The sequence below is a fragment of the Gouania willdenowi genome, chromosome 21 (genome assembly GCF_900634775.1).
Source record: "Gouania willdenowi chromosome 21, fGouWil2.1, whole genome shotgun sequence".
In the NCBI taxonomy this organism is placed as follows: domain Eukaryota; kingdom Metazoa; phylum Chordata; class Actinopteri; order Blenniiformes; family Gobiesocidae; genus Gouania; species Gouania willdenowi.
In genome coordinates this window covers 20,422,973-20,440,274 of record NC_041064.1, presented here as the reverse complement: position 1 = coordinate 20,440,274, position 17,302 = coordinate 20,422,973, and the positions used below count along the sequence as shown (strand labels likewise).

Below are 17,302 nucleotides of genomic sequence, written 5' to 3'. Positions count from 1 at the left end.
TATGTTACTTTGAGCACATTATTGGATTTAACCATATAACTGGTGAAAATTCTGGGGCAATTTTCAACGTTTAGCTCAATTTTTTTGGGTTTAGCTTACTTTACTCACATTTAGGACTGAAAGAAATGTTAAACAATGTCTACATGTTTAAAAAGAAATGGTAATTTTAAATCTAAATGCTAAATCTTGTACTGTTGAGTTTTTGTTTATTCAGACAAGGTTTTTCAGATTTTTTTTATTTTTTATCTCTTGATATGTTTTCCTTTGATGGTTCCTTTGAAGTTTCTGTTGACTTTCATGTTATAGATCCAGCGAGATTCATTTTATCTTTTTGAATAGTATGGTAAGTTGAGGTTTTGTTTATACAGACAAGGTTTTTCAGGAAATTTTCATCGCTCGACATGTTTTCACTGTCACCTGCCAGTTTTCGTCAGAGTACTATTGATTGACTTTGATGGTTCCTTTGAAGTTAACTCCTTTGACGAAGGCTGACAGTTGACGGTCAAAACATGTCAGGAGATAAACATTTCCTGAAAAACCTTGTCTGAATAAACGAAACTTCAACTTAACACATTGTTGAAAAGAAGACAAAATGAATCACGCTGGAACTATTACATGGAAGTCAAGTGCAACTTCAAAGGAAGCCTCAAAAGCAAACAGCAGAACTCCTCTGACGAAGACTGGCAGTTGACAGTCGAAACATTTCAGGAGATAAAAGATTTCCTGAAAAACCTTGTCTGAATAAACAAAACCCCAACTTAACATACTATTGTAAAAGTAGGAACTAAATCTAGTGCTAAATATGAGGAAATATTAAAATCCCTGAGGAAGCTACGCCCATTCCTTTGTCTTCTAATTGTTAGGCCCCGCCCACACTGACATTCAACCCTAACGTGATTTATCCAATTTAGGATGTGAGAGATTTACCTAAATTTGCGGAAAGCAATGCTTCTTGTGACTCTTTGTGTTCATAAATTAATTCAACATTTTCTGTGGTGACGATGTTCAGTGTTAGAGGTGTGGGCGGGGCCTCGCAATTTAGGGCCATGGGGACAGGCGAGGCTTCTTTAATATTTTCTAAATATATCTTTACACTGCAACACAGCATTTAGATTTAACATTTAGATACAAATTCAACACTTACATAATAATACATTTATGTATTTATTTATTTTACATATAAACATTTTTGACAATTACAGATATTGTTGTTTTACATGAATTTGTGTTTTAAATGTTAAAAAATAAGCTAGATGTGAAGAAAGTTACTTAAATATTGGAAATGTATCAGCCAAAAAAATAGCCAATTTGTTTTGAGGGTTAAGAAAGATAAGTAGTAATGTTATGTCTGTGTCCAAACACACGATAAAGCTTTACATTCTAGGAAAAAAATTATATATAAAAAGCTTGTTTGGACACAATGGTAAATCTGTAGTAAACATGAGTTAGTTTAGGGTTGAGCTCCAATGCATATCATTTTGTAGACTATGATGCACTAATGTGGTTGATGCGTGTGGTCAGTAGTTGAGGCCTGTATGTGCATAGGCTGGTATTCATGTAGCATCTGTTTGGGGGGAGCAAAGAGATAACAGCCAAGTGAAATATTAATCCTGTCTGACCCAGATCCAAACTCCCAGCGTTACTGCAAATCCATAAGAAAGTGCCAGGAAGGCTTCTAAAACTCTGACAGTGTTTAATGTGCAGAAGATGCAGATCTAATAGAACAGAAGTTATAAACATGAGTTGTGGACCTGTCTGCAATTAGTTACCATACATACAATTTATAAAAAATTGGATTTATTTATGCAGCTGAGAACCATTTAATCACACTTCTGCAACATTGGAGACAATCTGTCAAACATTTTATTCCCCAAAGTGCACTGTTAGTACTGCACTGCAAGATAGTTGGCCACATTATATTTATAAAAAATGTAATGAGAATAATAATCAGTGTGGATTAGGCTAATCATGTATATATATATATATATATATATTTTTTTTTTTTTTTTTTTTTTTTTTTTAAACTGAAAACTGCTACATAGTTTTTGCTTCCACAATATGCCTTTTGCCTTTCAGTTCAAATCTGACTGCTTAATTAAAAGTAAAAAAATAATTTAAACATTTTCTTGATTTAAATTTCAGCTTGGAGTACCGTTAGTCTCAACGCAAGAGATATTATGACTCGAGGACATTTCCTTCTACCCGTAACCAGGAAAACAGCAAAAAACACAAGGTGATTAAGGAGACTACTTGTGGTCCTTAATAAAAGATGGCACAATTAGGGTCTCCGATTTTCAATTTCAAAATGTTCTAAATTCCATTTCAGGGTTTACTCATTTACGTTCACATTACACTTTTTCATTTCCTTTTCATCATCTACTGTTCAGTTGACTTTACTGGCTGTTACACTTCCTGGAATTGTACCAATCATGCTCAATAGGGTGAATAGAGTTAACGCTATCATTTTACATTTGAAATGTTTCAGAGAATTTACGTAAACGAGATGGTTACACTAAAATCATGCTACTGGCAAGGGTGACGTTAGCCACACTACTAGTCCCTCAGTGGGACAAATATTAGGTGATATGTGTGATATGGTCGCAAAACATTAGTTTGGAAACATTTATTTACAGACAACCAGCAAATCATGTGTGATTAGAGGTGCAATGCTTCTGCTATGATGTGTTTTATGACAAGTTCATCTAATACACCATCAGCTAAACCTGTCTTTGTACCCCCCTTTACTTTATTCATCATGACACATTAAAAACACACTTTTCCATCATTGGATAACATGATAATATACTCGAACCTTAACACTCAGCGCAATATTTTGAACGCAATTATGGGCGGTATTGGACATACAGTATATTGTCTGTTTAGTCACTCTTTCTAAACATTCAATGCTTTCTTTGTTTCAGAACGTGAATTTTTCCACGATCACATAAAATTGGAGGCCCGAGACCACATGTGTAAAACTCATGGCCCGGTGTCACGTACTGAGTTTACCTCCATACTGAGATTATGATCCTAACCGTAACCCTAACCTAATCCAATAAACAAATAAAACACGTGTCCGTTCACTTTGGAAACAAAAATAGACAAAAATGATTATGTGTTTAGCAAAAATGCATTTTCCGGTAGTGCGCATGTGCGCGCATGCTCACATATGCGCATAATATACAATCTCAATATGATGCACAGGCAGTACATGACACAGAGAGACAAATCCAGCCCTTTGGAGCATTCAATCCAGCCTGCAGGAAAAAGTAGAAATAACAGAGAAAACATGAATCGTTGTGTAAATGAAACTCAACAATAATTGCAGGTGCTCACAGTTTTCCCGTTGCTTATTTCGCATGATTGCAGTCATTTGACGTTAAACAGTTGAAAAAACTCTTAATTTATTCCTTTAATTTTCCACAAACTACTACATATAATATTTCCCTTAATTGAGTAGAAATCGGTCAGAAAATCGAGGAAATTTAAAGTGCAGATATGTATCACTTATGAAAGCGTCTATTTGTACGGTTGCTGTACGGACAACCCTCGGTGCTATTGGTACGTTTTATGACCATCATATTTTTGTGACTGTAACTGTAATTTGTATTGTATTGTATGCACTGTATGTATTGTGAAGCACTTTGTGACTCCTGTCTGTAAAAGGTGCTATATAAATAAATATTACTTACTTACTTACAAAGTACACGTACATAGCGTCTTAGGGTTAGGGTTAGGTTTAGGTAAGGTTAGTCTTAGTCACGTGACCTAAACTGGCCAAATAGGGGTGCTGCGTACGAATAGAATGTCGGTATTGATACGGTAACCGTACGGATAGCCACTGCCATCACTTATTGCTTGAATGTGGTCGGTTTCTTACATATTTAGTATTTTATGTATACTTAGAAATGCAAACTATGCCACAATAATGTTGAAATTACTTGTTTTCCCTTAAAATAAAGTGGGCCATAAAATCTGGCAAACTTGAGATAGAACTGCTCCATATTTGTCCCCTGAATAAAATGACTAAAATGCCCTATATTAACAATTGTAATCAGTGGAGATACCGGCGCTGTGCAACTCTCAAGACAAGAAGGATCTGCTGCTTGGCCGCAGATACCACAGCACACTTTTAGAGTTCTAGTGTAATCCATGCAGTAAAGGGACTTGGAGTTTAATTCATTAAAGATAGTTGACCACATTTGTTTTCAAGTAAGCTGAAACTCAACTGAATAATTTTATATTATAGCATTTATTTTTAACATTTTAACAAATCCATGTGTTAATCACGCTAACAGCAGCAGAAGCACAACATACAGATTAAAGCTCGTCGATCTGTTATCGACTAGTTCGTTCACCACGTGACTTGTGTTTCTCCAAACTTCCGCAAACAGACGTCAGCGGGCGGCGCGAGGCACTCGGTCCTCTGCCACCGGTGCCGCGTGCTACTCCAGAAGCATTAAGCTACAGACACAATTAACGGCCGCACCGACAGGTGAGTTTACCGGTGGTGAACATCGGCTGTGTTAACGGACACGAGATAATGGTTGTTGTTGTTTTTTTAACAGTGTCGTCCATGGTCGGTGTAGCGACTAAAATGGACAGTTAGCTGACCGGTGACTGGCGGGAGCGCGCACAGGCTCGTTAATCAAATAGCACAGCTTTCTTTAATCTTCAACAAACGGGAGTTCAACTCTTTAGACCGGATTTGTGTCGCATATATTATATTTACACTTTAAGTCAATTGGAACCACAAAACATTTAACCTGCACAAGCGTCATCTGTCGGTGGTCGTAAGTTGTAGTTTACACTGAAATTATCATCGGTGAATATTTTATCGCTATTTTTCCAGCATTAAATGATTTAATTGGGAGTAGAAACGATATAATATTTGATTATTATTCTAATATTATGGATGAAAAACAGCACAGAAAGCTAATGCGCGGTCCCGTGATCCATGATCACACTTTAGCTGGGGGTAATTTTTTCACATTACACCGTGTAAAACAATACTGGTGCGGATTTTTCCTCCCAGTTTAGTCCAGTAACAGCAGGCCAGCTTTCAGTTTGCTGAATAATGCATTCCTCACGATAATGAACATCAAACAGATAGACAACTGTCTTTATTGTGGCTACTGGCTGTATTTTAACACACACACACACACACACACACACACACACACACACACACACACACACACACACACACACACACACACAGAGTAATTTTGGTAATATTCAAAATTATTTTTTATGGGAATTATTATTATTATTACTATTATTATTATTAATAATATTATTATTATTATTCTACAGCAGTGATTCTCCACTGGTGGGTTGGGACCCAAAAGTGGTTCATGGCAGACCTCTTCTGGGTGTACTCATGCTGGACTTGTCTTTTATTTTGAAAGAAACTCCTTTTGACAGGCATGCTGTGAAATGCATGTTGCACAGGAATATATATATATATATATATATATATATATATATGTTTATTTTTTTTAAAATATAGATTATGTATGTGTGCTTTCAACAGCTATTTTTGAAAAACTAAATTTGGGTGGTTGAATTAAAAAAAAAAAAAAAAAAAAAAAAAAATGGGTCACAGTTTGACAAACGTGGCAAAATGTGGGTATCCAAAAGGATTATCCTTTTATTATTTTTTTAATCAATATTGTAATCACAATTATTTATCATGTTGGAAAAATAATCTGTGTTTTTAAACAAACGTGTTAGGGCTACACAATAATTGAATTTTAATCGTGATCACGATTTTTGTTTTCACGATTAAATTAATCTGATCGTCGGCTATATTTACATTTAAAGTATGGGCTGTGCACTCTGTCTGTAATAGTGTATTTATTCACTTAGCCTTTGGTACATTTTAAATTCTTGGGTTTTTTAATTTTTTTTAAATTATGTTTTTAGTATAATTGTTATTTAAAGCTTAATTCTGCACTTTAAACTGTACACATATTATTTGTATAAATGTAGTGTGATCAAAACAATCATTTTGGCCATAATCGTGCAGCACTAATATGTGTACAGTTTACAATTCAAAATGAAGCTTTAAATAATAAATAATTAAAAATGTACCACTATTACAGAGTACAGAGCCAGTATTTTAAATGTGACGAACCAAAATCACGATTAAAATGGGATTATTTGTGGAGCCCTATTTAAATAAAGGTTTTAAATATTTTTGATGTTGAGAACCTGAATGTAAGCTATTGGAATACATTTGTGATCAATGACACTTTATCACATTTCCTGTTCAATATCAGTGCCTGAACTCACACATGCATTAGTGGAATAATGATAAATAATGAAGAAACCTGATGGTGGTGCAGTAGCTAAATGTTCCTCTGCGTTAATAGTCATCTCCTGGTTTCTGGTTGTTCTTCAGTCCTGGTCGCTGTCCTGCCTTTGGGTTGAGGCTCATCCTCTCTGCAGATGCACACAGTGAACCCATCATGGTGGATGTAACCAAATGGCCTCTTTTCAGCCTGATGACTCCACAGGAGCTCTCTGTGATACGGAGAGCCTTTGTGTTTGGGACCTTCGCTAACGAGGCTATCTTCATCACCACCGACGATGAGGTGAGAAGCCACAGAAGAACGTTTACTGTGTTGTTATTGGAAGAGATGCTAGAGCTGAGGCTCGTATAAGGTAGAACGTCATACATTGCTTGTCAAATAAACATTTTGAATTGTTATGAATCTCCTAAATATCTAAATTTTGTTTTATTACATTAGCATTCTGATGTCACATCTCCTTTATTTTTTATTTTATTGATTTTTTTTTTTTTTTTTTGCCACATACGACACAAAGACGGACAATAACAGAAAAAATGCCATAGATTATAGACAGTATTTACTAAACGTATACATTGTAATACAGTACGTGTGTGTGTGTGTGATATTATAATAGTTATGATAATGGTATTGGGCTATTAGAGGGTGAGGAGAGGAGACACCAACAAGATAATAATAGACAAATATGTGGGGGAAAGGAATGATATATATGTGTATGTATATACAAAATAGATATAAAATTGAGAGAAGAGAAGGAAATTGAGAAAGGAAAAAGAGCATTAAATAAAAGTATTAATAAAATAAATAAAAAGAAGGGGATCAATGATAGTTTCAACCTGAAACTAGTTTACTGCACAAAAACAGTCAAAAATAAATGTATTTTAATATGTATTTAGTCATTTTTTAGACTGTTTGAAGGTGCGAACAGGTGTATTTTATACAGATAACGAGTTCTAACAGGTGCTATTAATACAGGTAATGAATGGAGGATAAAAGAGCTTCTTAAAGGATAAGTAACAGGTCTGTGAGAGACAGAATTATTGCTTGTTTGTAGGTGACAAATGGTTGTTTTACGCAAGAATTTACACATAAATTCTTTAAAAATCATACAATGTGATTTCCTCTCACACAGTTGAAGTGTAACTATGATGAGAATTACAGAAATCATCTTTTTAAGTGGCACAATCGGTGGCTGCCAAATACTTTTTTGCCCCACTGTAACTAATGTATTTTAATTGTAACTTATATAACTAATAAATAATAATTTGTATCATTAGAAATGGTGCATTTGTGTTCTTCTATGTTTAAAGTTGTACAAAAGGCCTAGTTTTTAAGTTCTTCCTGTATGTGATGATATTTAAATTCAAATTCTCACTTGTGGGTGAGGACCCAAAATGAAGTTTTGTACCTGTTTTTAGTGCGTCGTGGGCATTTGCCTGATTAAAATAAAGAAAAAAGGAACCATTAATTTTATTTTTTATGCAGCAGAGTGCTGTCTCTTCACACTTCCTAAAGTAATAATAACTTCATTTTATATCACTTTTAAAAACAAGGATTTGAAAGTAGGGATTCAGTAAAAGTTTGAATTTAGTTGTTATTTAGTGTTTTAGTAGATTAATAATCCAGACCCTCCATCCTGTTTGTGTAATAAGTGCTGACTCATTCATTCAGCTCTTCCTGTTGCTCTTTGTGTGTGTGCACAGTGAATGGCTCAGTCTAAAGCCCTTTGTATTATTGATCAAATCTTACATGTCTTCCTCTTGCAGGTGTATGTGTTTGGGCTGAACTGCAGTAACTGCTTGGGGACGGGGGACAGCCTGAGCACCATTGTACCTAAAAAGCTGGACTTCCTCAGTGGCAGGAAGGTGGTTAGCCTGAGCTACGGGAGCGGACCCCACATCCTGCTAGCGACAGAGGGTGATTGCTACATTCCAACACGTCTGGAAATCACTGCTGCATGTGTTGCATTAAAAAGCGCCGCTGACTCACTGTCGGTTGTTTTTCAGATGGGGAGCTGTTCGCCTGGGGTCACAATGGCTACAGCCAACTGGGGAACGGGACCACCAACCAAGGAGTGGTCCCGATCCTGGTGTCGGCGAGCCTCCTGAATAAAAAGGTCATAGAGGTGGCCTGTGGCTCCCACCACTCCATGGCACTGACGGACTCTGGAGAAGTGAGTGAATGGTTACGTTTGGTGCAGATTTTCTAAAATAACGACTGAAGGGTCCAGTTTGTAGTGGCAGCGCCGACTCAGCAGTGGCTGAACACGGCGCTCAGTTATGTGGGACAGGACTTTAAGACCAGTCTGAGCTCCTGCTGATCCTCTGAAAACTAATCTCACACACAAGGAGCCTTTTGTATTTAAACTGTTTCACATTAGAAACGTGGAAATTGGAGTGTCCTATTCTAACTAAGCTATTTAAAATGTAATACAAATGCAGCGTTTTAGTCAATTTTCTATAGATTTTTCTGCTGATTATAGTTGTGGAAGGAAGAAGTCAATCACGGATTTCATTATTTTATTTTTTAAATTGAAACTTTTTCATGATTTAAACATATTTGTTACTGTAGGAGTTAAATAACCATTTTTATTTCTTTTTTTTTTAAGGTTTTAGGCTTCACAACATTGGCGTACTATGATTCGCGGTAGACCACAATGCACTGAAACACTTCAGTGAATTTATTATAGTCCACAAAGTTTAAACACTGTAAGAAGCCTGGAATGCTGTTAGAAAATAAGAGGATAATGGCAGCAGCTTATGATTCCTCTGAGGAGCCATCAAAGCTGCATGTGGAGGCTTTACTCTGTATAAATTACTTTATTTTATTCATTTATTTATTCAAAAACAAAAAGCATCGTTAGATTATTTATTATGATTAAAACGTTAAGCTAATAATTACGCTTTTTAAAATAAATGCTGCTTTTTTTTGCTGCATGGACATTTATTATGGGATGTGTATGTACTGTATGTCTGCAGTCACGTAACTGTCCCAGATAACGTCAAAAAGTCAACTTAGCAGTGGAAGCATTTCAGAAAAACCAGGTTTATTTACCAAACAAACAGTGCAGTTGGAATGGGTTACAGACAGCACGCTGTGACCTAAACAGGATTAGCAGATATAGAAAAGAAGTTATTTCAATCTAGATACAGCGAATAGAGAAATGCTAACGTGAGTAGTAATGATGTTTATCGGTCTTTTAAAAAAGTGTGGATACAGTAGTACACCAGTGTCACAGATACGTCACTACTGGTTTTAAGGAGAGGTTTGTTTGCAGAGTGACTTTAAACAGCTGGATAAAGGGATGTTATGTTAGTTTATGTTTTCTAGTCAGAGAAATAACTAGGAATGAAATAAGGGTTAAGGAAGAATAAACAAAACTTGAATAAAATCCATTAGATTTTCTGTTTCCTAAATGCCTGTTTTTTATATTGTGAGATCGAAATTTGAGGTTTTCAAAGTAGGGCGCGTTGTGTAGGAGAGATGAATAATTTCAGCGCTGCTGTGTAGCAGAACATGATCAGTAGCTAAGTTGTTTTTCAAAACAATAAAAGAGCAACAGGTACAAGTCATATTTTGGCGCCAGCACCATCGTCAAACTAGGGCTGGGCGATATTTCTAGATTCAAGATATATTGACTTTTGTATTTTGGCGATATAGAAAATGACAATATTGCCTATATATAGATATATATATAATAGCTTATTTTGTTTACTGTTTGTTACTAAATGTGTCTGTGTAGCATTTTGAATCAGCAAATTTAACCCTGAATTTTTGTGCTGGTCATACTTCATTTGGATTAAAATGATCCAGATATATATCGTATATCGCCATTTTCAGAAAAAATATTGAGATATGAGTTTTGGTCCATATTGGCCAGCCCTACGTCAAACATGCTCTTACTTTGAAAACGGCAACTTCCTTTCACACCACATGGAAAAAGGGGCAGTTTTTTAGTTTCTGTCTAACTGAAACCATGTACATTTTTTTGTTTCTAAACAGAAAATAAAATGAACTTTTTAGTTGTGTTTTTGTGCTCTGCTCTTGCCTGTACACCTGTTATCCAGGTGTACGCCTGGGGCTACAACAACTGTGGTCAGGTGGGCTCAGGCTCCACCGCCAACCAGCCGACGCCTCGAAGAGTCTCCAGCTGTCTGCAGAACAAGGTGGCCGTCAGCATCGTCTGCGGGCAGACTTCCTCTCTGGTGGTTGTGGACAATGGAGAGGTAACTTTATTGTGAAAATCTACAGTGGAGCCACATTAAAAGAGGTAACTGAGTGTGTCCTGGTGTTCCTGCAGGTGTACGGATGGGGATACAACGGGAATGGACAACTGGGACTTGGGAACAATGGGAACCAGCTGACTCCTTGTCGAATTGCTGCTCTGCAGGGTTTGTGTGTGCAACAGGTGTGTACAACGAGATGATCCATCATTAGGTGCCTTTAGAGCAGTGTTTAACATTGGGGTTGTGACCCCATATGGGGTCGCCTGGCATTAAGATGGTGTCACCTGAAATGTCTGGTAAATGATTAAAAAAAAAAGAAAAATCTTATTTTATTTTTTTCAAAATAAAATACCACACACTGTATTCTATATATTCACTTCCTCAAATATGAATTTAGTTAAAGAAAATACAGTATAAAAATTAAATAGTCATTGAATAATTAAATTATTTTTTTTTAGATTATTTTTTTTTCAAAATATAACACCATCACAATCTCACACAACTGTATTCTATACTTTCATTTCCTCAAATATAAATGTATTTTTTTTAATACAGTAGAAGTTTTTTATATTTAAATAGTCAACTAAATAATTAAATAATAAAAATTGAAATTATAATTTTTTGTAATTTTTCAAATTATTTTTCAAATTTGAAACACCATCATGCAATCTCAAACAACTGTATTCTATACTTTCAATTCCTCAAATAGAAATCTAGTAAAAAACAAAACAATATAATATCTGATCTGGGGCATCTCGTCACTATAGTGCTACTCGTAACACTACACAACAAATATGATCAAAAAGTAATTTAAAAAGAAAAAGTCTGGGGTCACCAGAAATTAGTGATATCAAAATGGGGTCACGACCCCCAAAAACCTCTGCTTTAGAGACAGTCGTTCAACTGCCAAACCTTTTTATTGAGATCAGGGCAACAGAATGTCCCCTGTTCACTTTAACCAAATGTGATTTAAAAAAAAAAACATTATTACTGATGGTTGCCATGGTAGCGTGACGTAGCACTGTATTAGCACATTGTTGTTCCAAATGTCCCTGTTTTCCTGTTTAAATTGTATCCATTAACTACATTACTTCTACTTTACAGGGTCCCCATGACGGTGGGGACCCTGTAAAAGGTAGTTATAGCACATTTTTGGAAAAGTTATGGAATTTGAAAAAACTATTTTACAGTCTTGTAAAGTCATGTAATATTTCAACTTTTTTGGAAAAGTTTTGTAAATATGTTAAACCCTAAAGATGTTAAGCATTATCTCAAAGTGAAAGTGCTGCAGAGCGGCAGCATAATTGAGTGAGATCTCACAAATTCATGCAAATTCACTCTCCACCTCATTTATAAAACTGTGTTACGCTAAAAACCAGGAAATGCATACGCAAAAAAAAAAAAGATTTTTGTGCTTCAAAACTGAGTCATGGGAATTTGGTCAAATATTTTGGAAAAGTTTTGAAAAATCATTGTGAGAAAAGTGTGGGAACCCTGCTTTTCCAGGTGTTTGATGACGTCACAGGCTGATGTCTTTCCTCCTCAGATAGTGTCAGGATACGCCCACTCCCTGGCTCTTACAGATGAGGGTCTGCTTTACGCTTGGGGTGCCAACACCTACGGACAACTAGGCACCGGCAACAAAAGCAACCAACTGAGTCCGGTTCAGATCATGACAGATAAAGAAAGGTCAGTGTTAGCATTAGCACGCACACGATGGAGATGCTGGTTATACTGCACGCCCACCATTTACCGACCGTGTGACTGACTTCACAGGGTCGTGGAGATCGCTGCCTGTCACTCCACACACACATCAGCTGCAAAGTCCCAGAGCGGTCAGGTGTACATGTGGGGCCAGTGCAGGGGCCAGTCCATCGTGTTGCCACATCTCACACACTTCAACTGCACAGATGATGTATTCGCCTGCTTCGCCACACCCTCCGTCATGTGGAGGCTGCTCTCAATGGGTGAGAGGATGAAGGGACACCAGTTTGTTATGGGAGTCTAGCATGCTTAATGTCAAGACTCAAATCATTGACATACATGGAGTTTTTGGAATATGGGAGGAGCCTGGTATACTGTACCTGTAGGAAAATCATGCAATCGCAAGGAAAACACACACACACACCACACAAAAACATCCCAGGGCCTATTTATAGCTGTCAGACGGGAATATTACTCACTAGCACCACCAACTGGCTTCAAACGGTATTTCAGAAGGACTTTTGCACACGACGAGTTCATGTCTGTGTTTGAAAATGCACACTAATGTACTACACACTCAATGAGTATGTACTGTCTACTATATACTATTATTATGGTTAGGAGGATTAGTATGATGACCGTTCCCACTGAAGTATACTTCAAGGTTTCCCAAGATGCATTTCAAACCTAGAACGACAAAAACCTGAAGCACACTGAACCTAAATATCTCTGTTGATTCTCCACCTTTGAAAGTTCTGAAAGCATTTAAAATGAGAAAGTGACCAAGTACAATATCAACATGTGGTCATTTGATCCATAAAACTCACAGAAAACACATTTCATTCTGATTTTTTTTTTTTAGGAGATTTTCAGCCATTTTGCTACTGACAAAACTTCTGATTACCTTCAAAACAAGAGCCTTATTTACAAAAGCACTAAAATACTAATGGAAAACGAGAATAGATGCTTTTATTTTGAAAAGGGGATGTTTGATTTTTAGCTTGAAGCCGGTCCTAGGATGATTTTATGTTCTGCCCGCAATGCATCATGGGGCGGTTGAGTATGACTAGTGTGCATACATATAGTATACATGCAGGTATTTTTCACATACTTAATGTGAACGCACTACACACTCATTGTGATGTCAGACTAGGTATGAGTAGTACGTTAGTGTGACATTTCAAACACAGCCAATGTCTGATTTTTGTCTTCCAGAGCACGATGACTTCCTGACCGTTGCTCAGTCTCTAAAGAAAGAGTTCGACAACCCAGAGACGGCCGACCTCAAGTTCTGTGTCGACGGCAAATATATTTTTGTCCATAAAGCAGTTCTCAAAATAAGGTGTGGAATTTATTCAACCCTTAAATATGTACATTGTCTATACGCTATAAATCCCCAAAGGTGTCTGATGTTGTGCGTGTGTCGTTGTGTAGGTGTGAACACTTTCAATCCATGTTCCAGTCTCATTGGAACGAAGACATGAAGGAGGTGATAGAAATCGATCAGTTCTCCTACCCGGTCTATCGCTCCTTCCTGGAGTTTCTTTACACGGACCAAGTGGAGCTGCCTCCTGAAGATGCCATCGGTCAGATACCACCACACACGTCAGTCTGTTCTGGACTAAATCTCACCATCTGTGCCAAACACTGTCTGTTGGCTTTGTTCCATCAGGGCTGCTGGATTTAGCCACATCGTACTGTGAGAACCGACTGAAAAGACTCTGTCAGAACATCATCAAGAGAGGAATAACTGTGGAAAACGCCTTCTCACTGCTGTCTGCTGCAGTGAGATATGATGCAGAGGTCAGTTGTAAGGATGTTTTTTTCTTATTACCAACTTTAACTGAATAGTAGAAATTCCTCAATAAGAACCTAAAGCTGCTACCCCTGATGATTTTGTATTAGATAAAAATCATTGTGAAGGCTTTAAAGATCAATAAATCAAACATCAATTAGTCCAAAAAGAAAGGAAAAAGGTGGAAATTGCAGCTTGAAAATGTGTTTATCTCCACCCTACGCACTTTTATTGACATTGTCAGAAAGGTTTTGTGCATTGTTTGATGTGGAGTCCTGAAGACGGATGCATTGAAGTGTTTTACTTCATTCTTGATTTCTTGTGTTTTCCCCAAAGTGACGTCCCAACACATTTCTGCTGTTTTCAGGGACTGAAAGTTGTGGCAAAACAATGGCAGATGTTTTTTTTGGGGTTTACTTTACACAGATCAGAATCTGTGTAAAGTAAATTCCTTGTGGAGTGAGGCGATAATACGGGGAACACTCTAGAACAAAAATAAGTGGCAAGCAAATCACTGTCCTCGTCTGGCAGTGTTTACCATGGAAACCATAAACTTCTAACAATGCACAATATAAAATAAAAAAAATAAATTTTTAACTTAATCCCACTCATACATTAAAGCTGATAACTGGAGTTTCTGTGAAACATCTCGATGTCCTGCCCTAAACAGCCTCACTTCCTCCCCCTGCCAATCTACCAGAAGCCACATCTGTACTTTTCTGCACGTGCATCACAGAACATAATAAGGGTCACATTGATATAGGTCTATGGGTCAGGTAAGAGCCCAAATCATATTTTAAAATCATACATGAACATAGATTTCTCAGAAACTCCGGATATCAGCTTTAAAGGTGCAGTCTGCACTTTCAGATCCCTCTCTCCCCCTCCCTCCCCGCTGCTGCTCTCTTGCCCTGCCTCCAAACTTTCTAAAGTCCTTCCCTCAGAGGAGCTAACAAGCTAACGTTAGTCCGACAGCAACATCACAGTAATATAACATGCTCTGTTACCTCTCTCTCTCTATGTGCACACACCTCAGCAGCAGCAACAACACAGTGTCACTTACAGCAGCCCAAACGGAGGCTGCTGCGCGCACAACAACACGCACCACAGATTTCTAGTGTAACAGCAACAGCTGTCAAGACAGTCCATCAAACACAATCCTGGCTCTGATTGGTTCTTTTTGCTCAGTCGCGGTGCATTCTGGCAACCTGCCAAAGGCAGCAGGGGGGATTCAATGAGTCTGTTTTTTTTTTTTTTACTACTAGTTTCATGTAAAGTTGTCCTTACATAATGACAGCTTTAGCAAATATGACAAAAAGTCACTTTTATAAGAGTTGCAGACTGCACCTTTAAATAATGTTGAACAGGCCTCCAACTGACTGGGCTGCTGGAAGAGTCACATTAAATATGTCCTCATGAAAACAGTGTGTTGAAGTTCTAGGTGAAGATCAGCGTCCCTGCTGTCTTTATTATCTAAGCACACAAAGGCGACGCAGACTAAATTTCGGTGGCTGGAATTTTGGTGCATCACTGGTTTTGATCTCTGGGGTTACAAACCAAGTCCATCCTGTTAAATCTGATCCAAGTAATCTTCTTTCAGGATCTGGAGGAGTTCTGCTTCAGGTTCTGCATCCATCACCTGACTGAAGTGACCCAAACTGCTGCTTTCTGGCAGATTGATGGAAACCTGCTCAAAGATTTCATCAGCAGAGCCAGTCGCTGTGGAGCCTTCAAGAACTGATGACTCGGCACACAGCATTTATTATTCACAGGTGCTCAAACCATCGCTGGCCATTCTGGGACTCTTATGATGAACAACAGATGAAATGTATATAATGATGATGGGATGACAGCAGGAGCCCACAGTGCCTGGTCTTTAGTAATAATACAGATGCATTGAGAGGTCAGATCATCTGATTCTCAAACCATTCGTGCCAGTTTTTTTTTTTTTATTATTATTGGTGACCAATTCCTTTAAAAGATTTGCATTACTTATAAATGAGCTTTAGGGTGTTTTATTGTGGAGTTTTGCACTTTTAGTCATCAGGGTAAAAGCTCCTGAGGAGTGAAATAAGACCTAACTTAAATACTCTTTAATCTGCTTAGCTTCTTATGGTCAACATTAGGTCAAAGGTTACAAAGAGAAATCAGAGTTTAGTTGCATTCAGTTTCACTATGAAAGAAGTCACAGATGCTTTACAGTTTGACATTTCCCGTGCACTTTGAATGCTCTGATCATCATTTTTACAGTATTACAACGTTTCAGAAACTTTTCTAGTGACATCTGCATTCCTGTTTTGTTTTTTAAGGAACATATTTGCATTTTTGATGCCTGAGTTACATTTGTCTGCACTATAAGCAATAAACACAGGTGCTTTTTTTTTTTTTTTTAAACCGTAAACAGTTGTCTGAGTTTTAATCCTTTCAATAAAACTAAAACATTACAATCATGACATAAACATCTCCTACTCTGAGCAGAACAACATGCACAGTAACCATAACCACTAAATGTGCTCTTTGGGCTTTAAAATGATACACATGAACATATTATGTAGTAATGAACTCTAGTATGTTACATTCACTTAGAATTTTAGAAAAAAAATACTTGTCTTATTCTGATATTAAAAGTATCAAAATATAATTTCGAAAACATCTTTAAAATAACTAATACAATTCACGTATTTAATGCCTGATATGATTTCCTGATTGTTTTGTATCAAATTGTATTTGACAAATTTCATGACTTTAGACAAAATCACAAACTCGACTTAGACTTTAAAACAAATGACTCGTGACTTCAACCTGTTTACTCGACTTACTTCCTACTCTTCCATGACTAAAGATTTTTATAAATTGCAATTATTAATGAGCAATAATAAGTCTGCTCAAACCTCTGTGGCAGCCAATCAGGAAGCAGCTGAAATCATCAAGCTGTGCTAAGACGTGCGCGCACTAGCAGAAAAAACACAAAAACGGTCAACTTCCCCCGTCAGATTGATTGTCATTATAACTCACAACATTTTCCTAAATGTCCTAAATCTAAGAACTTAAATGTATATATATGAAAATATTATCACATCAGAATATAACATTAACTATCTTAAACGGTTTCTAAGAAAAGCTGTCCCCTTTGAAGATACCTCAAACAGAGTCCAAAAAAACAGAACAAGGGCAATAACTAAAAAAATAATTGTACGCTGCTCATTTTCAAACTCCATTAAGGTATTGATAACCTGAAGCCACACACCGAATTTAGTTATCCT

The 17,302-nt window shown here is 37.0% G+C and overlaps 1 protein-coding gene across 2 annotated transcripts; it reads left to right on the top strand.

The window, feature by feature from the left end:
- The first annotated feature begins 4,358 nt into the window (after positions 1-4,358).
- Positions 4,359-16,370, top strand: rcbtb1 (regulator of chromosome condensation (RCC1) and BTB (POZ) domain containing protein 1). 2 transcript variants are annotated; one of them, XM_028436735.1, is made up of 12 exons: positions 4,359-4,495; positions 6,407-6,599; positions 8,081-8,231; positions 8,321-8,487; positions 10,382-10,540; positions 10,615-10,722; positions 12,087-12,229; positions 12,317-12,507; positions 13,460-13,586; positions 13,679-13,830; positions 13,917-14,047; positions 15,640-16,370. In XM_028436735.1, exons 2-12 carry the CDS (start codon positions 6,474-6,476, stop codon positions 15,778-15,780), a joined length of 1,596 nt encoding a protein of 531 aa, XP_028292536.1. In that variant the 5' UTR covers positions 4,359-4,495; positions 6,407-6,473; the 3' UTR covers positions 15,781-16,370. The 2 variants fall into 2 exon arrangements, with proteins under 2 accessions (XP_028292536.1, XP_028292537.1); XM_028436736.1 differs by having other exon boundaries at positions 13,917-14,054; positions 15,640-15,777.
- The last annotated feature ends 932 nt before the right edge of the window (positions 16,371-17,302 follow it).

What these genes read in the sequence shown, in the direction of transcription:
- rcbtb1 (XM_028436735.1), top strand. Translation starts at nt 6,474, where the DNA reads ATGGTGGATGTAACCAAATGGCCTCTTTTCAGCCTGATGACTCCACAG. An exon ending in ATCATGACAGATAAAGAAAG is followed by an intron (nt 12,230 to 12,316) that starts GTCAGTGTTAGC and finishes CTGACTTCACAG; the next exon opens with GGTCGTGGAGATCGCTGCCT. An exon ending in AAAGCAGTTCTCAAAATAAG is followed by an intron (nt 13,587 to 13,678) that starts GTGTGGAATTTA and finishes GTCGTTGTGTAG; the next exon opens with GTGTGAACACTTTCAATCCA.